This window comes from Podarcis liolepis (assembly GCF_965112155.1).
Source record: "Podarcis liolepis genome assembly, chromosome: 16".
Classification (NCBI taxonomy): Eukaryota; Metazoa; Chordata; class Lepidosauria; order Squamata; family Lacertidae; genus Podarcis; species Podarcis liolepis.
In genome coordinates, this window is record NC_139567.1 from 29,281,659 (window position 1) to 29,303,480 (window position 21,822).

Genomic DNA, 21,822 nt, shown 5'->3' on the forward strand with positions numbered 1-21,822 from the left:
ACTAGCGAGGGGAGGAGGCGCATTGTGCACCCCAACACTCCCCACTGTGGCGGGCGCTGTACTGGCTGTGACGTCGCACGGGGGCGGTGTGTGCATTAGTCACGCACCGTCCCGACGTCACCTTCCCGCCCGCTGTCAGATCGCGGCTCCGGAGATATATTTTTTTAAAATGTCACAATGGTTTTACGGCTCCCAGGTTTTTTTTCTTCGGAAACGGGTCCAAGTGGCTCTTTTTGTCTTAAAGGTTGCAGACCCCTGCACTAGATATTTGGCAGACACCTTCTGTGCCAACTTTTAAATGCCAACTGAAAACTTTTCTATTCCGCCAGGCCTATGCAGGCAATTCAGAATTCATCTTTCCACAATAGTTAATGGATGTATGTTTTCAAACATTTTTCAGGTTGTTATTTTATGGCTTTCTGGTTTCATGGCTGCAAACCACTTTGAATTTTTTTTTATGATACAGCAAGATACAAATATTTTTATAAATAAATACATAAATAAATATATCCTGAATAAATAAAATAAAATAGTGCCCAGGCACACACAGGCTCTCCTTCCCTCCCTCCCTCCTTCTCACTGATACTGGCCAGCTCATGCAGATCTGTGTGCCAGAGCAGCATTAGACTTCTCTTGAGCTTTGGAGATTCTCCATGTGTGTCTTCAGGGCTGTAGCTTAGCAGGTGCCCCTTATTCTCATAGAAACATAGGAAGCTGCCTTATGCTGAGTCGGACCCTTTGTCCATCTAGCTGCATATTTTCTGCACAGACTGGCAGAGACTCTCTGTGGCTTCAGGCAGGAGACACTTCCCAGCTCCAACTAGAGATACTGGACTTGGGGCATGCTTCCTGCATGCCAAGCAGATGCTCTGTCAGTGTCCTTGTAAAAGCTCCCAGTGGAAAATGCTTATTTATTCCCAGGAGGGAGAGAGCTCCTCCTGCCAGCCCTGGCCCTCACTCTCTCCTGCCCCCTTCTCCCCCTTAGGGCCACCTGAGTGAGGGCTACGGGCAGCTGTGCAGCATCTACCTCAAACTGCTGAGAACCAAGATGGAGTTCCACACAAAAGTAAGTGGGGCTGTGTGCCTCTTCCAGTCGTCTGCAAAGCACTCTGGGTACCCAAGGGATCTCTGGCTGGGCAGAGGAACAAAAAGGCCAGAGGCGGCAGCAGCAGCCTCCCTCGGGGATGCAGGATTTAGCCCCACCTGGGAACTGGATGCCATCACCGACAGGGCATTGTGGGTCTGAATTCTCATGCAGGTGGGACAACCTGAATTGTCTTGTGGATCTGTGGATCACTCCTTTTAAAACTGACCTGGCAGCTCAGTTGAGTGGAGCATGGTGCTGATAATCAAGGTTACGGGTTTGATCCCTGTATGGGACAGCTGCATATTCCTGCATTGCAGGGGGTAGGACTAGATGATCCTCAGGGTCCCTTCCTATGAATGATAGCGCTGGAACATTGTAGGCTGCTTATACATAGGCCAACCACCCGTCCATCTAGCTCAGTATTGCCCCAGCTGACGGGCAGTGGCTCTGCTGGGCTTCAGGCATCAGACCCTCTCAGCCCTTCGTGGAGATGTTGCTGGGGAGAGACCCTGGGACCTTCTGCATGAAAGGGAGGTGCTCTACCAATGAGCTACAGCCCTCTCCTGATTTATGGGACCCTGGATTGGACATGCCAGAGGGAAGGGCCATCTGGAGCTCCCTCTCCACCCACCACAGTACTTCGGGGTGTGCCTGCTTTGCACTGTGGATGCCTCCACCTGACTCTGGCCTTTCCCTCCCTTGTGCTTTAACACGGCCAAAGAATCTGGGAAGGGAAAAGATGGAAGACAGTTTTTGTGCCCTGCTTTTATTCATCGGCAGCCACTCCTTACTGTTTCCTGCCCTTTCCTGACTGGGAAGCGGGAACTTTGGGAACCACCCAGAGAACTACAGGGGAGTATAGCTATGCAGAAGAGAGCCAGAGTGGTGTAGTGGTTAGAATGCTGCCCTAGGACCAGGGACAGACCAGGGTTCAAATCCCTCACTCGGCCAGTCACTGTCTCTCAGCCTAACCTACCTCACAGGGTTGATGTGAGGATGAAATGGAGGAGGGGGAGAATCATGTGTACCACCTTGAGCTCCTTGGAGAAAAAGGTGGGCTATAAATGAAATAAATAAATAAATAAATAAATAAGAGGTCTGCAAATTCCTCTTGCCATATGATGGGTCGGGCTAGGTGGCCTCAAGCAGACAGGCAGGATGGCAGCATGTACCTGGGTGTACTCTCTCTCTCTCTCTCTCTCTCTCTCTCTCTCTCTCTCACACACACACACACACACACGTGTATGCAAATTGCTCCCTGGGGACAAACAGCCCGAGCTTGCTTCCTCCCTGCCTGCCTGCCTGCGCCCTTCCTTGGCTCCCAGAACGTTCCTTTGCAAGCCTCCCTTCCCGCGTTGTGATTGGCTCAAGACAGGCCCATTTGTCTCGCCTGCATCCCGTTTGGGGAGTGGAGGTGGCAGCAGGTATTTATAGAATGGAATCCGGCTGACTGGACCAGGAAGCTTGGCTCAGAACCAGAGTCCTGAGGCAAGCAGGCAGGCGGGGAGGCCTTTGCTTCTACAGGCCAAGCATGGTCCCCTCTGGTGGCCAGAGGGTGCTTGTGAAAAGGAACAGTGACGAACGAGGTGGGGCAGGGGATTGCCACTGCTTCTGAAGTGTGGCCAGGCTTCGCCACTGTGGCCAGGATTAGCCCAGCCCATTCTTCAGAGATCCTGTGGCCACATTCCAGGGCTGGTTTCACATCCTCTGTTCACTTTCTCCTTTCTCAGCTGGGGTTTATGATGCAGCTCGCTGTGGTTAAAGGGATGGATGTATTTCCCCTGGGCCCACCCTTCCCTGTTCTTCTAAAGGGGTCTCAGAAGAGGCCATGTCTTATTCTGGGGGAGCAGAGGGAGAGAAGTTCAAAATCACCTGCCCAGATGATGGAAGGGAAGCTGCTGAGGGCCATCGCTGGCTGCAGTCCCACTTCTCTTCCCACTGGGCACTGCCACTCCAGGGAGCTGGAGAGGCAAAAGCGCTGGAAGGGGGTCTGGCAGGAGGAGCCCACTTCATTGGACCTGCCTTGAGCCACAGCTTTGGCCTGACTTTCTGTCTCCCCTCATACAGAACCCCAGGTTCCCAGGAAACCTCCAGATGTCAGACAGGCAGCTTGACGAGACAGGCGAGAATGACGTGAATAACTTGTAAGTGCTGCTTGGCAGGGGGTCGGGGTGGGCATTGGTGGCGGCTGCTTTTCCTTTCTGGGATCAGGGCAATGATGGTAGGCAAGAGGGTGGGCTGCCTGTTTGGTGGTGGCCCCAGGTAGGTGGGTGGGTTGGTGAGTGGTGGGGGCAGTTTTCTTTCAGGCTCACAGGTTGAGGCTCTGTCAAGTCTCTTGGCTCCCCTGCTGCAGATCTCCCTCTGCTATGTGAAGCCATGAGCTGCTTCTGGGACTTCACAAAGTTTCTGAGATGGTCCTGTGGCAGGTAAAAGACCACAGCCTCCACATTCTCAGTGTTGCAGCATCCTCCATTCAGTCTCTCTCTTTCTCACTCAGTTTCCAACTCACTGTGGAGATGTTCGATTACCTGGAGTGTGAACTGAACCTATTTCAGACAGGTAAGGTTTCACAGTTCAAAGCATGCTAGGTACCTCTGCAAGGCACAATTAAGGGAGGTGTGGTTAATTCGTTGGCCATTTGCCCCACTCTTTATTGATGGCAAGCATGTTTTCCCTTCCCTTAGGAAGAAATTGTTGTTCCTTGGGGCAGAGGGTGTTCCTGGACCCCCAGAAGGCATCTCCCCTTGCAAACAAAACAAAAACACCACACACACAAAAGGGAGTTTCAGTTTCAGACTAGAGAGAAGGTTGCAGAATGGAGGAGAGCTCATCTTCCCCTTGAGGGGCACATGCGTTCCATCATGTGCTTATCTCTTTTTGTTTCCCTTCTGCTGAGTCCTGCACTGACCTGGTGCAGATTTCCCTCTCTTTCCTATGTATGCACCATTCTTCCGCTTCCTTCTGGAATTGTCTACTCCCTGCAAATTCAGCATTATTTGCAGGAAAAGGGCCATTCAGGTCCACATATCTAAGAAAGTGTGCCAGGAAACAGGGGTGGGGGATTTGAAGTGAGACTGTGAAATAACCCAGGTTCAGCTTCTCTTCATTTTAAAACACACAAACAGAGTGGATGAAATTAGCCAGATGCCTGCAGAGCACTAGGTGCCCAGACGCACGTTCGCCCACAAAAAATGAAAAAGACAGCAGCTTTTGCGATGAAGAAGCCTTGGGTGAAATGAGGATCGGGAAGAGGGACAGCTCAGGATTCCTGGCTAGGCTAGCCATGGGACAGATGGGTTGTATCTCTTAGAAGAGACATGAGGGTCCTCCTGAACAAAGTGGAGAAGGCTGTGCAGACAGTGCTTCATTTTTAACCAATCTCATTTTTGGGAAGTCTCCTCTTGGATACTGTTGGGCTTCCTTAACCATTCTCCACTTTCACTGGCATATGCTGCATTTGATACCCACTGTGGTGCCACTTTTGAGTCTGGGGTTGCCTCCCTTGTTAGTTGGCCAGCTGTTCTAGGGCACAATCTTTAGAAATGGCCCCTCTTTGTTGTGACTGGAACATGCACAGTACTTATCCAACCCTTTCTGCTTTCCTGTGCTCCTTCCCTTCCAGTCTTCAGCTCCTTGGACATGTCTCGCTCTGTGTCGGTCACGGCTTCCGGGCAGTGCCGCTTGGCCCCACTAATCCAGGTCATCCTTGATTGCAGCCACCTCTACGACTACACAGTCAAACTCCTCTTCAAGCTCCACTCCTGTGAGTACAAATCTGACTGCCCCCTTGGGGGCTTGGATTCCCTTCCCCCACCTCTCTCATTCATTGTGCTCCAGTTATCACAGCAATGATAGTTGGGGTGGCTGAGACATCCTACACCTCACTCCCTGCTGGAAGGATTGTAGGCATGTAGGAAGCTGTCTTATATGGAGTCAGACCAATGGTCCAGCTAGCTCAGTATTGTCTACACTGACCGGCAGCAGTTCTCCATGGCTTCAGGCAAGGAGCCTTTTTCCCAGCCCTCCCTTGAGATGCCATTGGGGATTGAACCTGGCGCCTTCTGCAGACAAAGCAGGGGCTCTCCCACTGAGCTGCAGCCCTTCTCCATCTTTGATGTCAGAGCACCTGCAAACAGAGTCCTGCTTAATGTTGTAGCAGTTTATAGTGTTTAACTTTTCCTAAATGCCAAGAGTGCTTTACAGATACCTTGGCAGTTCTTTACTATTTCACGGTCAGTTCGGCCGATATAACTATTTCCATATTGGAGCAGGGAGAAAGAGGCTTGCATAAGGGCACTTAGTTAAGATCTTGGCCATTGTGATATGCCAGTACCCTGGAATGTGCAAGGTAGAGTAGACAATGAAACTTCTGAGCATGTGCAGAGTACCCTTCCCTCATCACCGAATATTAAACCAGCTTCCACACCTCAGGTTAGGAGCTCAGGGAGGCTTACAAGGCTGTGACCAAGCACTTTTGTCCCTTAACGGTTTCTGGAGGTGCATCATTGCTTTGCCCAACCTGACAGAATCATAGAATTGCAGAGTTGGAAGGGACCCTTCCAATGCAGGAATGTGCAGTTGTTCTATACAGGGAGCATAGCGCCTGAGGGAGCAGGTGTCGCACGTGTGCCTTAGCAGGGCTGACTGCTTGGCTGGTTATTTTGCTGGTGTGTGCACATCTGTCTGTCTCTCCACCCCCACAAACATCACCATCCCCGAAGGCATCAGTTGCATAATCCAGGTTTTCCCTGATCTCACTCCCTTTCTGTGCATCTCTTCTCCAGGTCTCCCAGCTGACACACTCCAAGGCCACAGGGACCGTTTCCTGGAGCAGTTCAAAAAGTAAGTGTGTGAATGGCTCAGTTCCTGGCTGAGAGCTGGTAACAACTCAGAATTTCACATTTATTTGTTGAGAAGATTTTAAAACCGTTAGATCGAAGAGCTCTCCAAGCGGTGTACGAATGCGAAAATCCACAAACCAATTTTAAAAAATCAATATACAAATGCAATTATAGTTAGAAACACAGATAGGGCCAATAAAGCTTTGCTTCACACTTGAGGCTGGCAGACTTCCCACCTGGACTGTCCAGAGGCCCACTCAGGATGTGTTCATGGACTTGATTGCCTTTGCTCTTGTACTCTGCAGGCTGAAGGATCTGTTCTATCGCTCCAGCAACCTTCAGTACTTCAAGCGGCTTATTCAGATCCCACAGCTGCCTGAGGTAAGACCCTTGTGGGCCTTCAACAAATGCCACCCACAGGTTCCCTTGTACTAGCATTTAAGTGGAGGGGCTGCTACTGCTGTGCCTTTTGAACTCCCAAGGTGGAAGATGTGCAGGGCAGGATTGCTCCATCCTGCGTCGTGTTTCTCTACTCAGTGTTGCAGTTCTCAGGTTTCCCAGCTTCATCCTTCTTTCCATCACCAGAATCCACCCAACTTCCTGCGGGCCTCGGCGCTCTCCGAGCACATCAGCCCTGTGGTTGTCATCCCAGTGGAAGCCTCGTCCCCCGACAGTGAGCCCATCATGGACCTTGTGGAGATGGAAACGTCTTCTCAGAAGGTGAGTGGAGGGGCAGAGCTCCTCAAGTGATAATCTGGTCCTGGCCCACAAGAGGAAGGGAGGGCAGCAGTGTTCTGTTTTCAGGGAATATCTCTCTATGCACCACTCCACAGGCTACTGTTCTGCAGAACATTATTTCAACTAATTTCAACTAAACAAACTCTTCACCAGTTTCCAGCCTTGTTGTGTTCTCCTGGACGAGCCTGCTCATACAGTCAGCAGAGCCCAATGCAAAAGGACTTATTCATGCAGCGAGACCGTAGTGCAAACAAAGATGAATAAATAGAGAACCCCTTTTAGAATTTTGTGTGGGAAGTAAAATGAATGAATTTGAGACATTTGGGTCTGAAGATTGGGGAAATATTGCTTAGCACAAGGAAGAACAGCTGGCTGAAAGATGGAAAATCGGAAGTCCTTTATGTCTCTCTTTTTCTTCTCCTATTCCTATTTTCCTCCTTTTCTCTCTCAGTAGGAGGCCTCATTAGCTAAAGTGGTGCTTCAGGTTAAGAACAGTTTCAGGTTAAGAATGGACCTCCAGAACGAATTAAGTACTTAACCTGAGGTACCACTGTACAGTTGGAATAAAAACAGCATCCTAGGCAATAAATTCATTTTAATGGCTGAAATTCTACCTAACAGGGAGTTTCATCCCCCCCATATCTCAAACTCTTTCTTAACCTATTTCCACAATTTAATATTATTTTCAAATAGGTTGATATTTCTTACTGTCAGCCAAATTCCCAAATATCTAACTTTTTTACCTATTTACAAACCAGACATCCTTTCTAAAAAAAAAATTTAAAAATTGACTGCTCGTCCATGTTTTTGACCAACATTTTGGTTTTATCTGAATTTACTTTAAAACCCACCAGCTCTCCAAACCTTTTAATTTCTTCTAATGCTTTGGGAATGCTCTCCAAAGTGTCAACACCACATTATCAACAAATGCCCTTGATTTTTTAAGCTCTACATCCCACCTCAATACTTTTAATTTCCCTATTTCTCCTTATATTCTGAAGCAATATTTCTAATGCCATAAACAACAGTGGAGACGGGGACAGTCTTGTCTTGTTCCTTTTTCTATTGGGCATTTGTCTGGAATAATATTATTTATTAATATATTTATGGGTTGATCAGTATAGATTGCTTTAATTCTTGCTAGGAAAGAGTTACCGTATTTTTCGCCCTATAGGACGTACTTTTTCCCCTCCAAAAATGAAGGGGAAATGTGTGTGCGTCCTATGGGGCGAATGCAGGCTTTCGCTGAAGCCTGGAGAGTGAGAGGGGTCGGGGCGCACCGACCCCTCTCGCTCTCCAGGTTTCAGGAAGCTATCCGCAAGCCTTGGGAGCCCGTGCGTGGGGGGGGGGGATATTTTTTTTTTCTTTATTCCCCTCCCAAACTAGGTGCACTCTATGGGCCGGTGCGCCCTATAGGGCGAAAAATACGGTACCTATTTCCATTTTCTCTAAAACCTTGATCACGATTGAACATGAAATGTTATTGAAGGCTTTCTCCACCTCTAGAAAGATTAGCGCAGCCTGTTTTTCATTTCTTACTTCCAAATACTCTGTTAAATTAATTACATTTCTTATATTGTCCTTCGTTTGTCAACCTGGTTAAAACCCAGCTTGGTCTCTGTGGGCTGACTCAGTTAGTGTCCTTTTCAGTCTATTAGCTAAAATTGTAGGAAATAGCTTATAATCATAGTTCAGAAATGAAAAGGGTCTGTAATTTTTAGTCTTTGTTAAGTCATTATCTTGTTTGGGGTTCAAGGTAATGAATGCATCCTTCCATGACGCTGGGATTACTCCAGTCACCAAAATTCTATTCATGGTGTCCTTAAGTGGTTCTATAAGTGCATCCTGGAACTTTTTATAATAAATTGCAGTAAATCCATCTGGCCCCGATGCTTTACCCATCTTCATTCTGTTTATAGCCATTTGCAATTCCGATATCGATTTGGGTGCATTCAGACTTTGCCTGTTTTCCTTAGATACTCAGGATATGCTACAGTCCATTTTCTCAAAGTCCTCTTTCTCACAGTGGTATATTGAAGTATAAAATTTGTCAAATGCTTTCCTTATCTCTTTTGAGATAGTCAGATGCTTATCCTCGTCTACATTATTATTTACTGTCTTATTATTTTCTTCTTTAAGTTGTCATGCTAGCAGTTTACCAGGTTTATTAGCAAATTCATTTTTTTCTGTTTCATTTATTTAATTTTCAGCTCAATCTCTTTATTAACTAACATCAAAAATTGTGCTTGCTGGAGTTTAATTGCTTGAGATATATCTTTATCCTTTGGTTTTGCGATTAACTCCTTCTCCTTCTTCAATAAGGCGCCTGATATCTCCTGCTTCTTTTTTCTTCTTTCCCTTTTATGAAAAGCACCTTGCTGAATTAAAAAACCTCTCATCGCTGCTGCCATCCCACACTACATTTAAACCTCTTTCTTCACTTAGGTTGAGGTCAAAAAATTCTTGTAGGGAGCAAAGGGCTAACAGGGATTTCACGGCTGCTGGCTGATCCACTAGCTGAGAACCTTTTAGCTCTCATGCCACTGGCTGGTGGCTCCCAGCTAAATACCTGAGCAGTGGGAGGAGCAAGCACAAGCTCAGGACACAAGCTGAAGTCTCCCAGGTGTTTCCCTTCCCTTTCGCTCCAGTCTTTTCCTTCAGCAAGCAGCCTCTGCTCTGACAATATAGGAGAGAGGAAGGTCAGAACATTGTTAAAGCTGCATCCTTTCAATATTGCAATTATTGCCGCCTTCTAAGGACCATAGCAAAGACCCTCCCTGCTCTTGCATGGAGCTAACAGCCTCCATCTCTTCTTCCTCTTTCAGAGTCTCTTTGACAATAAGTTTGATGACCTCTTTGGCAGTTCATTCAGCAATGATCCATTCAACTTTAACAGCCAGAATGGGATGACCAAGGATGACAAGTGAGTGAGGGTCCTTCTCTGAATGCACTTCCTTCCTTTGTTAGAGGCTTTGATCATCATTGCACTGCTTTAATTGCATCCAAGGTACACTGTGTTTGTGTGTTAATGGCTTATATGATCAGTCTGGGGGTTTGGTGGGTCATAGAATGCCCCCATCTTTTCTCCTGAGTGAGGGGCTTTTTTAAATTAATGCTATCTGTCCTCCTGACAGATTGGAAACACAACACCAACCTATCTCTCCCTTTTCCCAGGGACCGGCTAATTGAGCAGCTGCACAGGGAGATCAGCACCCTCAAGGATGAGCTGAAGAACTTCAAGGCCGAGGTGAATGAAATGTCCCCATCGCTGTTGGTAACGCATGAAAGGTGCCTTTCAGACTGGCACCTAACTCTGGGGCAGAGCTCAGCTCTCAGGAAGGGAGGTTTGTGGGGCAAAACAGGAGAATCCCAGAAGGTGGGGTAGGACAATGGCGCACACACAGCCTCCGCCGCTTTTAATATCAAGGCAGAAGTTGTAAAGGGTTTCACAAGTCCAAAATGCTGCATCAGCTAGACCTGGGGAAATGACGTCTCTTTTTGCAGACACAAGAGCAACCCGGAGCCAAGCTCCATGTGGCCACCACTACCTCTTTCAGTTCCTGCCTCTCTTCTCTGCCTCTTGTTTGGGTTACCTCAAATAATGGACAGACAAATCTGCTAAATGTAACTGGGAACAGAGGCAAAACAGCATGCTGGCCTTCCCCAACCTGGTGCCCTCCAGATGTTTTGGACTACAACTCACATCAGCTCCCGGAGGGCAGCAGGTTGCAGGGAGTGTCCATCCATCAGCAAGTGTTTGGGGGGGGGCAATCAACAGTCAGGATGGTCCAGGCTACTGGACTGTGAAGACAGCACTTGCAGCTCACTGCCCAAGACCAAGAAACAGATGTGTTGTTGGGGGTTGTAGCCATTTAACATTGTAAACACACACATGTGTGTGTACACACGCACCTCAGCTCATCACAATTATAGGGAGGCATTTTCTGAATGTGGAGGTGTCCCAAACTCAGGGGTGCCCCTTCCGTCTGATGTGCAGTCCTTGTTTAATTTGTTTTGGGGGTGTTCTGTGACCTGCTTCACTTGGCCTCCCCAGCCAAGACTGTGTACCCTATCCTGACCCCCCACAAATCTTGTCAGTGGGTCCCCTAATCCCCTCACCTCTCCATTGTGGGCCCTGCAGAGCCACCGCCTGGTGCAGCAACTGAAGGGGCGCATCAACGAGCTGGAGGCGGAGCTGGCAGAGCAGCAGCACCTGAAGCAGCAGGCCCTGGACGAGAGCGACTTCCTGCGCACAGAGCTGGACGAGTTGAAAAAGCGGCACGAGGACACGGAGAAAGCCCAGCGCAGCCTCACAGAGATAGAGAGTGAGCAGGCAGAGGGCTGAATGGCAGCCCCAGCACCAAGTCTCCCATCTGGGGCAGTGGGGGTTGGTACACCGGGGCATAGCCCTCCCGCTGAAAATGTCAAGCAGTTTCTTTATTTGAAAAAGTCCTGAAAATCTCAAAACCACACACACTTTCCTTTCCCACACACATGCTGAACTTAAAGAGACGTTTATGTCAGTCTCCTGTTCTCTGGTCAGTCAGCAATCAGCCAATCCTCACCCAAAAGTTTAACTATGGCAACAAAAAGTCCCTCCCGTGTGTCTCTTAAGTCAGAGGTTTTCAACCTTTTTGAGTCCACAGCTCCCTTGACCAACAACATTCTTTCTGCGACATCCCTGTTGGTCTCAGGAGCCCAGTTATGTCACCCCTTGCCTGCAAAACTGGCAGCCTCTCACCCTTTTTCGAACACCTTCCCTTGGAGAGTGTTCCCTCAGCTGCCTCTCCCCTCTCATTGGAAGTCTTCTGGGCAGCCACTGCTGCCCCTGGTCTCTGAGATGCCCCCCCCCTCCGCCTCCAAAGAGAGGTGCCTCCTCACACTGCCCCACAGGGGCCTGTGACTTGTCTGTCCACTCCCAACAGCAAGAGCTGGTGGACTGGCTGGGCTCCCTTGTCTGCTTGCTTGCTTACTCTGAGGCCGCCTCATCTCCTGGCAACCAGCACCTCCTGACCAGCCCCAGAGGCACCATTCTGGATGGCCAGAAAGTCAACCCTAGTAGGAAAGCGCTCACTCCATTTGTTGCTATGAGGCCTGTCCAGCACAGTCACTATAGCAGATATGGAAGGACTGCTTCAAAAACAGCCCTGCTAGCCTAGAGGAACCATACATTCTTTCTGAGCATGTTCAGAGTTATTTTCCTGAAGGCCAAAGGACCAACAGGGAGTGTTTTCTGCTTTAAGGAGCTTTTTTTTCTTTCCCTTTTTGGATTTGTATTGTTTCCTTATTTCCTAAATAAGTTCTGTACAAGTCCTATTGTCATGAAAACAGCAAGAATTGCAGCCCTGCCAAGTCAAAATGTTACCAGCTGCCACTGGGCAGATGGGTGGCAACTTGATTGCCCTTTTGCTTTGCTTCGGATCCATGGGTGATTAAAATGAGCAAGAATTAACACACCACAAGTCAATTAAAACTATGTCTTCATAACAGCCGTGAAAGAATATGTCTGTACACTTAGCCTAGCTAACCTGGGTTCCAGTTTCTGTCTGTAACAGTTCGAAACTTGTATGAAACTCAAGTGGGCTCATAACATATGAAATTGATCCCTTCCTGCAAAAATACATGGCTAATTCACCCTAGCCACCAAGTCACCGCCCTTGTCTGTTTCTGCTACAGGGAAAGCACAAGCTACAGAGCAGCGATACACAAAGCTGAAGGAAAAGTACAGCGAGCTGGTGCAGAACCACGCAGACCTCCTGCGCAAGGTAACCCTGCATTGTTCTTCCTTCACTTCTTGGTACTAGAGAGTTGGGGGGTGTCACTTCCTCTGACTTCATGCAACAAGATGGGATTGCATCTGCTGAAGCACCCTAACGATGGCCCTGTTAAGCCAGTTAAGATTCAGTTGCTGTGAACCACTGCCTTCCTTTTGTTAGGATTTCCACACCCTTTCTGGGTCAATTATCTATGCATTTGCTTAGATTCCCACTTACAGCTTTTATCATTTCTCTTTAGCACTACCTAGGAAACCAGTAACTAGGGAGAGAGAGAGAGAGAGAGAGAGAGAGAGCACACTTTGGTATGTTTCTGCGTTGCACTGAGCAAAATTCAGAGTTTTACCTGGAATTAGAAAAGAATTTGATGAATCAAAAGTCAGTCAGTGGCTGAGGAGCCAAGTCAGTAGCGGAGCCCTCTCAGCAAAGATGGAGACTGTGCCCGGGGGGGATTTGCTGCAGTGTGCTTCCGCTGCATGACTTGGAGGAAGGGGGCAAGGAAAATTCACTGGTGCCACTGAAGATGGGAGGAGGGACAGTTTGTCAGTGTTTGTAAAAAGCAAAAAAAGAAGGAAAGGGTTCTGACCTCCCTTTGTCTCCTCAGTCTCCTTGTCGGCACAAAGAGTCCACGAGAATATCCTTGCAGAGTTTTATTCTTAAAAGTCTTTGTGCAAAACACGACTGAATAACTATACACACCAGCACTAACCAACCAACCAACCCAAACACCAGCCTCAGCAACAAACGAACATTTCTCACTTATATATACAACTTGGTGCAGACCGCTGAGTCATGCTGACCCAGCTTTATTCGCATTAAAGAAACAGCGGCCATTTTAGCCGTGACACAGTTATGCCCATGAACCCAAGTGGCTGAATCCGCTTCCTTCTCTTCCTTTGCCTCCCTCTTCCTGTTCCTTAGAATGCTGAGGTGACCAAGCAGGTGACGGTGGCCAGGCAGGTCCAAGGTGACGTGGAGAGGGATAAGAAAGAGCTGGAGGACGCCTTCCAGCGGCTGAGTGAGCAGGCCCAGCGGAAGGTGAGCAGGGGGCAGGGGGGAGCTTCAGCTGAGGGAGAAGAGAAAGGGGGTTCAGAATGTCTGCTGGAGAAACCTGACGGGAAAGGGCACAAACATTCTTCTTCTCTTTCCGCAGACTCAGGAGCAGGTGGAAGTCTTGGAAGCATTGAGGAGGGAGCTCATTGTCAGCAAACAGGAACTCCAGACCCTCCGAAGCACCATTGAGTCCAGTGCACAGGTGAGACTCTCCAGCCTGGCCTCTTCCTCAGAGGCCTGGCGGAAGTTGTGTGTGTCCACACACACACACACACACACACACACACACACACACACACAAGTCTTCTGTATGAGTTCTCCTCGCTTTGCCATAATGGCACAAGGAACACCAGATGTTGGGGCTGCAGCCACCACAAGCTGGGGACGGAGAAGGTTCCTGAAGGACTGGTGCAGTTCAAGCGAAGTTGAGAAGCCCTCACCTCTCCTTTTTTTTTTTTTTTTTTTTTTTTTGTCTTCCTGCTGGCTAGGCCGAAACAGCGCACAGCACTCAGCTGGCCAGCCTGCAGCTGGAGACAGCCACCCTCAATGAGACTGTGGCCCAGCGTGACCAGCAGCTGACTGATTTGCAGGCCGAAGTGCAGCAGCTGAAGGCCACCCTGCAGAGAGAGAAGGAGGACAGTGGCAAAGCAGTAGAGGAGCTACGGAGCTCTCTGGAGGAAAGGGTAAGAGGTGGATTGGAGGTGAGATGGTGGTGATTAGCCAGGAACAGCCCAAGAAGCTCTTTGTGTGGTGAGGGTTCCTGGAGGACCACCCCAAGCTCTTCTTCTGCTGCTCCACGAGTAGGCCAAGAGCAGAGGTCTAGCCTCTCTTCCTTTGCCCTCAGGAGAGCAACACACAGGCCCTCCAGCAGCAGCTCCTGGACAAGCAGTTTGCCCTCCTGCAGTGTGCCACGAGGGAGGCTGAGCAGATGGTGCAGGATGCCCTGAACCGAATCGAGGACCCCACACATGTCAGCTGCACGAGCTCCGCAGGTCAGCCAAGCAGGCCTGGGGCCCCTCACCCCCTCCTTCAGCAGAGATTTCTGTGGCCAGAGCCCACTTGCAACCAAAGCATGCTTCTGACCCTCATGCTTCCAGGGGACACCTTAGACTTGCTCAGCAACTTGCAACCGTGGGCAGTTCCTGCTGAAGTTGGATAAACCATGGCTTCAGTTACCAGTGGGAGAATAATTTCTAGTCACTCTGCACCTCCCTTCAATCAGTCAGACATTAAACTATAGAACTTCCTCCTATGGGAGGCCGTGATGGCCACCAGTTTAGATTACTTTAAAAGATGATTAGACAAATTCAAGGAGGAGGAGGAGAGGGCCATTGATGGCTATTAGGCATGATGACTATGATCTGCCAGCCCAGTTGGAGGCAGTGATTCCTCTGAATACCAGGTGCTGGAAACCACAAGAGTGGTTGCTTTTGTGCTCAAATCCTCCTTGTGAGTTTCCCAACAGAAGCATCTTGTTGGCCACTGTGAGAATAGGATGCTGGACTAGATGGGCCCACTTTGGTCTTACCCAGCAGACTCTTCTTAAGTTCTTAATCTATTTCTTTTTGTGGGGGGGGGGATAATAATTTAAAGGCAGGCTATAAACTAAAATGAATTCTTAAAAGGCTGAAAAGGAGAAGCCCAGGCCAAGGAGGAAGTCAAGACAACCCTCATTGCTGGGTTGTACATAATCAGCTTTGAAAGCCTTCTTCCAGTTCCACTTCCTAGTAGGGTTGTACTCAATGCTTCCTTTATTTTGTGTGCTGTGTAGATTACCTTCTATCCAGGACCTCTGCGGCATCCGAGTGTGTAGAGCGGCTGCAGGAGGCATGCACCCAGTACCTCTCCAACCAGTCAGGTAAGAAACTTGGAGCTGTTTCCAGCTGCCCAGGCAACAGGCCCCATGTAGGACAAGCAGCATGGAAGTGGGACACCCTGAGAGCCACCCCCTTCATGTCAGCAGCTGCACCCATTCGTCAGTGGCATTTTCTTTTCCACTGCATTGGAAAAGTTAAATGTGGGCATTGTGGCAGAAGCACTTGGCAGTATTTCTCTTAGAAGATTTCAATGAGCCTGGAAGGATCACCTGTGCTTGGTCTCATGTGTTCTCTTCTCCCTTCCTAGATGTGAGCAGCTTGTTGTCTCACGTGGCTCTCTTTGGCCACCTGGTTGGCGACACCATCATCCAGGCAAGCGCTACTTCACACATGGCCCCCATGGAGGCTGCAGACAGTGAGTACCTGCCTCTGGCCAGGAAAAGGGTAGGACAGAAACAGGTGCCTTCCTAGGTCATGCAGGGCCTGAGTGGAGCCTTTTCCCTTTGCATGTTTCCAGTGCTGTTGGAAGCCTGCAGGCAGTGTGGCAGTGAGGCCTTGTGCTACTTGGGCACCCTGAAGGACAAAGCCTCTTTGGAGAGTGCCAACTGCGCGGCCATCAGGAACTGTCTTGGGCGGATCACTGCTATTGGAGAGGTGAGTCGCTGTATGGTTTGGGGAGGGCAAAGGTTTATTTTATTATTGATTGATTGATTGATTGATTGATTGATTGATTGATTGCATTTGTAATCCCACCTTTTTGTGGTTCTCTCCCTTATCCTCACAACAACCTATGAGTTGGATTAGGCTGGGAGACTGACTTGCCCCCAACATCACCCATTGAGCTTTGTGGCCAAGCAGGGATTTGAACCCTGCTCTCCCAAGTCCTAGCCCCAACACTCTTAAGCACTACAGCACATTGGCTGCCATTGGTTGGGGTTGCAAGCCCAGAGTGGATCTCCTCCAAGGAACCTATTCCTGCATTGCATGGGGTTGAACTAGCTGACCCTTGGGGTCCCTTCCAACTCTGCTCAGTGAGTCCATGTTGCTGGCTCCTCCCAAAGTATAGAACCAGGATAGTGGTGGGGAACCTCTACCCCACAGGCCTCAGTAGGCCTGTCAGACCTCCTCATTTGCCCAGGCCAAGCCACACCCACCTGCCCACATTGTGCAGGGCAGGGAAAGATGTTGCTGGCCTCAAAAGGGGATTGCAGGAATCAACTGCCCATCCACGCAGGCAAAAGCAGCTCATGTGATGCCGCTGGTACCAGGCGACAGAATGCAGTTGACAGAGACAAATGGAAGGATCCTGTTCCCTACACCTAGTGAGCTCCTCTGAAGATGAAGTTGATATGAGGCAGTGGGGGATACAAGAGAAGGCAGCAACTTTGTAGGTCACCCTCTGCTCTGTTGCAGGACCTGCGCCCCAAGGGCCTGGACATCAAGCAGGAGGAACTCGGGGATTTGGTGGACAAGGAGATGGCAGCCACAGCAGCAGCAATTGAGATGGCAGCTTCCAGAATTGAGGTGAGATGAGAGAGAGGAAGATCGGCTTCCTGTTTGCCCAGTGGGATTCCTTCAAAAAGAAGGAGGAATAATGTTTTCTTTTTCAGGGCAGGGGATTAGATTTCAGTTCCAGCTCTATGCCATTCTAGGGGTGGCTGCTTCTCAGCTTTGCTGTATAAGTGACAGTGGGCTAACGCTGTTCATCCTGTAGCTCTGACACCCGCCCCACTCTCTCCCCACCACCCTTGTCAACACAGGAGATGCTGAGCAAGTCACGGGCGGGAGACACTGGAGCCAAGCTTGAGGTCAACGAGAGGTTGGTATGGAAGCCTGGCACCAGCTGCCTTTCCCTCCTCCCTGTCTGGATTTTTTTCTGGGCACCATTGGCACACCTCTTCCTCCCCACCCCACTCCGACACACCGTTTTCAGGACAGCATGCTTTAGAGCAGCCGTGGCCAAGCTGGCACCTTCCAGCTGTTTTGGACTACAACTCCCATCAGTCCCAGCCACTACAGCTGCCTGGTGGCACCAGGTTGGCGAAGGCTGTCTGTCCTCAAAAGAAAGGGTTAGTCTGCTATCATCTCGGAGCCAGAGAAGGGTGCCCGCTCATTCCTTGACTGCTGTGCTTCCTCTACCTGGCAAGTGTTTTTTGCTCAACAATGTGGGGAGGGGGCCTCTGGGACTTTTACCGTGGAGCCCATATGCTTTGGATGTAAGCAGACACTGCACAGCCAACCCTTTGTGATTTTCAGGATTCTGGGCTCCTGCACAGGCTTAATGCAGGCCATCCAGGTTCTGGTCAAGGCTTCCAAGGACCTCCAGCGGGAGATTGTGGAGAGTGGAAGGGTGAGTCAGCAGTGCCAGCCTTGCAAGCTGGGAATGTGGGCTTCTCACTCAGCATGCCTTCTTGCCACTGCTGTGCCCCAGATGCTATCAGTCTGTGGTGTTGTTTACATAAAACATACTCCTCTCCTTGATTAAAGGTGGGGCAGGAAAGTGCCATTGTTCCAGTGTGCTCCTGAGTTGCTGAAGGGGTGTGTTGTGTTCATGCTAATAGCACTCCAATCCCTTGGGCAGCTGGATGGACGATGATAAAATGAGATGGCTTTCTGGGACCTAGCTGCAGCCTCTCGCTGTCTTACGTGCCTCTCTTCCAAGTGTTATAGGGGCCTAGGAGACAGATGGATTTTTAGCTCTTAAATAGGATGCTGGAATGGTGGGTGATAGGGGACCCCCACAGGGGTTCTGTTTTCTCATTGCTATCAATGTATGTGGAGTTAACAAAGGAGTATGAGAATCGGCCCACGTGAACACAATTCATACTACTGGGCGAGTTAAACTAATTTGCTTTATTTAGAGAACTGTGTTGTAATTATTAGATCAAGCCTCTCAAAGCAGTATACATAAAATTTTGAAAACACCGGTCTTTCAAAGGTGCAATGCTGGATAAATAGGGTTGCATAGCAAAAAAACAGAACTAAAACTCAGATGAAATGGGACAGGTGTGGCAATTGGAGCATAGCTGGGCATCCCATGGTCACTCTTACAGAGGGTACATGCAGCTCCCACCTTGCCAATGAAACAGTTTTTTGACATCAGTCAGGGTGCAGGTCCAGATGCTACATCACTTGGTAACTCGTTAGAAGGAGAGTTCATAACTCCCATATATTCTTGCCTGTTCATTCTGAGGGAATGTTTGTGTCCAGAGTTCCCTTTGGGATCAAGATACCCTTTTCAGAGCCTTCTACCTAACCTCAGAACATAGGCAAGAGAGAGAGGAGGGAGGGAGAAGAGTAAAACAGATAGTGGGTTGTTTGTTCTCCAGTGAACACCACAGGTTCTGGAAAATCTAAAGGTGGTCTGTAAGGTGGCTCTTACCTCTCTGCGCACCCCAGGAAAGGCTGTGGCTTAGTGGTGGAGCACCTGATTTGCATGCACAAGATCCTGAGTTCACATGCAGAGTGGAAAAGACTCCCTGCCTGGAAGCCCTGGCTAGCCGAAGGCTGGTAAGGGCAGGCAATACTGAGCAAGGTGCACCAAGGGTTAACCTGGTATAAGGCAGCTGCCACTCCACTTTCAGGCTGAAGCTCACAGCCATGGAAGCTAGAAGGCTGTGAATGGAGTGTGTTGCGCTGACCTCTGTGGCCCTGTGGTGGGTGCAGAGCTTCTGGTGGCAATTGAGAGAGACAGAATGAACTCCTCCTTCAGCTATTCCTGGCAATGCTTAGATCTCACTCCTCTTCTCATCTAGGGAGCAGCATCCCCCAAGGAGTTTTATGCCAGAAATTCCCGGTGGACGGAGGGGCTGATTTCTGCCTCCAAGGCTGTCGGCTGGGGAGCAACTGTGCTGGTGTAAGTGTTTGGGGGAGAAAAGGCAGCAGACATCCCTGGGGTTACTTCATAGCCTGCTGTTGGCCTGCGAGCTAGGCAGTGCTGCGATGAGGGGCTGCAGCTTGTAGCCCTGGAGTGTGAGGGATGGCACTCTAACATCCCTTTCGCATCTTTCCCTAGAGATGCTGCTGACCTCGTGGTTCAAGGCAAGGGGAAGTTTGAGGAGCTCATGGTCTGCTCACATGAAATTGCAGCAAGCACAGCCCAACTAGTTGCTGCTTCAAAGGTAGGGACTGCCTTGTGATACCTCCTTAGAACCATAGCATTGGAAGAGGTCCAAAGGGTCATCTAGTCCAACCCCCTGCTGCAGGAATGTTGAGCTGAGTGCCTGAGCAAGTGGCCAACAGCCAGTCATACAAGGAATGAATAAGCTTAATAGGCTTTCCTGGGCAGTCAGGATGCCAACAGCCGTTTGACTGGCAGTGTCCTGCTCCGTTTGCCACCAGCACTTTCTCATCTGCTGTCAGTGGCAAAGCAACTGAGCCAGTAGGATCCATTTGTGACCTGGTGATGTTTCCTCATCAAAATGATCCATGGCTTCCTTCCAGCTTGAGTACAGCTGCAGCTGGAACCCCATCACAAATCAGTTGTTAAAGCTTCCCACTTTGGGTGCTCCTCCTGCATAGACAATCATCCAAAGGCTTTTTCTGGAAAACCCAGTTTAATGTCTCAGGATCCCACTTCCAAAAGAGTTTCTAAAAGTTTGATCTGTGAAGTAGGGAGAAGAAACTAATAAGGGGCTTTGGGTGGGCAAGAGTGCATTTCATGAGTGTTTTGCTCCTGGGGATATAGTCTAGGACCACCCGTGGTGCTTGGTGTTTGAGCTTTTCTTCTAGGATGGCATTAGAGTGGCACTGGGGGCCTTTGCTTGCTCTCTTCCCAACCAGCAGGGGATCTTCCCTTCCCTTTTTGTAACATCTGGAGCAGCACGTTGCAGATCACTTGCTTTGTCCACCACATGTGGCACGTAGAATCCTTTTCTCCCACCTGCAAAGAAGCCACTGATTCTCCTCTTTGATCCACCAGGTGAAAGCAGATAAAGACAGCTCAAACCTCAGCAAGCTCCAGACAGCCTCCCGGGGAGTCAACCAGGCGACAGCCAGGGTGGTGGCTACCACCAAGTCAGGAATGTCACAAATTCAGGAGACAGGTCAGTTTCTGAATCTGAAGTTGGAGGTCCCTTTTCCCTCCTGTTGTTGTTGTTTAGTTGTGTCCGATTCTTCGTGACCCCATGGACCAGAGCACACCAGGCACTCCTGTCTTCCACTGCCTCCCGCAGTTTGGTCAAACTCATGCTGGCAGCTTCGAGAACACTGTCCAACCATCTCATCCTCTGTCGTCCCCTTCTCCTTATGCCCTCAATCTTCCCAACATCAGGGTCTTTTCCAGGGAGTCTTCTCTTCTCATGAGGTGGCCAAAGTATTGGAGCCTCAGCTTCAGCATCTGTCCTTCCAGTGAGCACTCAGGGTTGATTTCCCTAAGAATGGAGAGGTTTGATCTTCTTGCAGTCCATGGGACTCTCTAGAGTCTCCTCCAGCACCACAATTCAAAAGCATCAATTCTTCGGCGATCAGCCTTCTTTATGGTCCAGCTCTCACTTCCATACATAACTGGGAAAACCATAGCTTTAACTATACGGACCTTTGTCGGCAAGGTGGTGTCTCTGCTTTTTAAGATGCTGTCTAGGTAGGCACCTCCTGTAGGCACCTGTTTCTCTAAGGCAGAGGGGTAGCGGTCTCTGTTTTTCATTCATTTCAGTTACAGCCTCTCTCTTACTTTTTTGACTTATTCATCTGGCTGCTTGAGTCCTACAGGAAGCACAGCTGGGCTCACCAGCTGCCAGGCAGTTCTCAGAACAATGTGGGAAGGGATGAGTCCTGCACTTCCATGCTTCCATTAATGAGAGTAAACTTATGTGTTCTCCCCCTGCAGACAGCATGGACTTCTCCGCCATAACGCTAACACAGATCAAGCGTCAAGAAATGGATTCCCAGGTATTTGGGAGAGGGAGGGAGAAAAGAGAGTAAAAAATGCCAGGCAGAGCAGAAGGGAGAGGCATTGCAGCCTGACTCCAGAAGTCTTTCTCCTCCCTCCTAGGTGCGAGTCCTGGAGCTGGAGAACCAGTTGCAGAAGGAACGCCAGCGCCTGGGAGAGCTGCGGAAGAAGCACTACGAACTGGCAGGGGTGGCTGAGGGCTGGGATGAGAATGGTGAGTCTGATGGCCTGTTGGCTTCTATGTTGGCCTTTGGGCCACAGCAGGTTCTGGGCATGCTGGCCTAGCCACAATTCTCCCAACTTGGGCCTGTAGCCTCCTTCCTGCTAAGACACAGAGGACCAGCAAAGGGAAAGGAACCACAGTTCAAGGCCCTTTCATCTCAATTCCCAACACCTTGAGTTAGTGCTGCAACCACCAAAAGGGCAAAATTACATTTGTGGAGCACCCATGCCAAAAATAATAATAATATTGGGTCAAGGAAAGCCTTACCTTATAGCAGTGGTAAGGAAATAGCCCACCCTCCTCTGATAGGCCACATTTGGAAGGTAAGCGGAGCTGCCTACCTGTCAATCACCTGCCACCAGCTGTCAAACATCAAAGGAAGAAACGGAAGCATGCTCT

The 21,822-nt window shown here is 49.4% G+C and overlaps 1 protein-coding gene across 4 annotated transcripts in view; it reads left to right on the forward strand.

The window, feature by feature from the left end:
* The window catches only part of HIP1 (huntingtin interacting protein 1), a 66,830-nt gene that overhangs the window by 42,330 nt on the left and 2,678 nt on the right, over nt 1-21,822 (forward strand). For all 4 annotated transcript variants that reach the window (XM_083479198.1, XM_083479201.1, XM_083479199.1 and 1 more), the window contains exons 5-30: nt 986-1,066; nt 3,155-3,231; nt 3,585-3,646; nt 4,710-4,850; nt 5,872-5,929; nt 6,234-6,309; nt 6,514-6,648; nt 9,492-9,589; nt 9,841-9,913; nt 10,808-10,991; nt 12,343-12,431; nt 13,362-13,478; nt 13,594-13,695; nt 13,982-14,176; nt 14,338-14,485; nt 15,265-15,351; nt 15,618-15,725; nt 15,828-15,964; nt 16,724-16,834; nt 17,071-17,129; nt 17,567-17,660; nt 19,066-19,166; nt 19,326-19,431; nt 20,232-20,355; nt 21,138-21,199; nt 21,303-21,414. In XM_083479198.1, the coding sequence (XP_083335324.1) occupies nt 986-1,066; nt 3,155-3,231; nt 3,585-3,646; nt 4,710-4,850; nt 5,872-5,929; nt 6,234-6,309; nt 6,514-6,648; nt 9,492-9,589; nt 9,841-9,913; nt 10,808-10,991; nt 12,343-12,431; nt 13,362-13,478; nt 13,594-13,695; nt 13,982-14,176; nt 14,338-14,485; nt 15,265-15,351; nt 15,618-15,725; nt 15,828-15,964; nt 16,724-16,834; nt 17,071-17,129; nt 17,567-17,660; nt 19,066-19,166; nt 19,326-19,431; nt 20,232-20,355; nt 21,138-21,199; nt 21,303-21,414 (2,737 nt within the window). The remainder of the gene's footprint in view (nt 1-985; nt 1,067-3,154; nt 3,232-3,584; nt 3,647-4,709; nt 4,851-5,871; nt 5,930-6,233; nt 6,310-6,513; nt 6,649-9,491; nt 9,590-9,840; nt 9,914-10,807; nt 10,992-12,342; nt 12,432-13,361; nt 13,479-13,593; nt 13,696-13,981; nt 14,177-14,337; nt 14,486-15,264; nt 15,352-15,617; nt 15,726-15,827; nt 15,965-16,723; nt 16,835-17,070; nt 17,130-17,566; nt 17,661-19,065; nt 19,167-19,325; nt 19,432-20,231; nt 20,356-21,137; nt 21,200-21,302; nt 21,415-21,822) is intronic.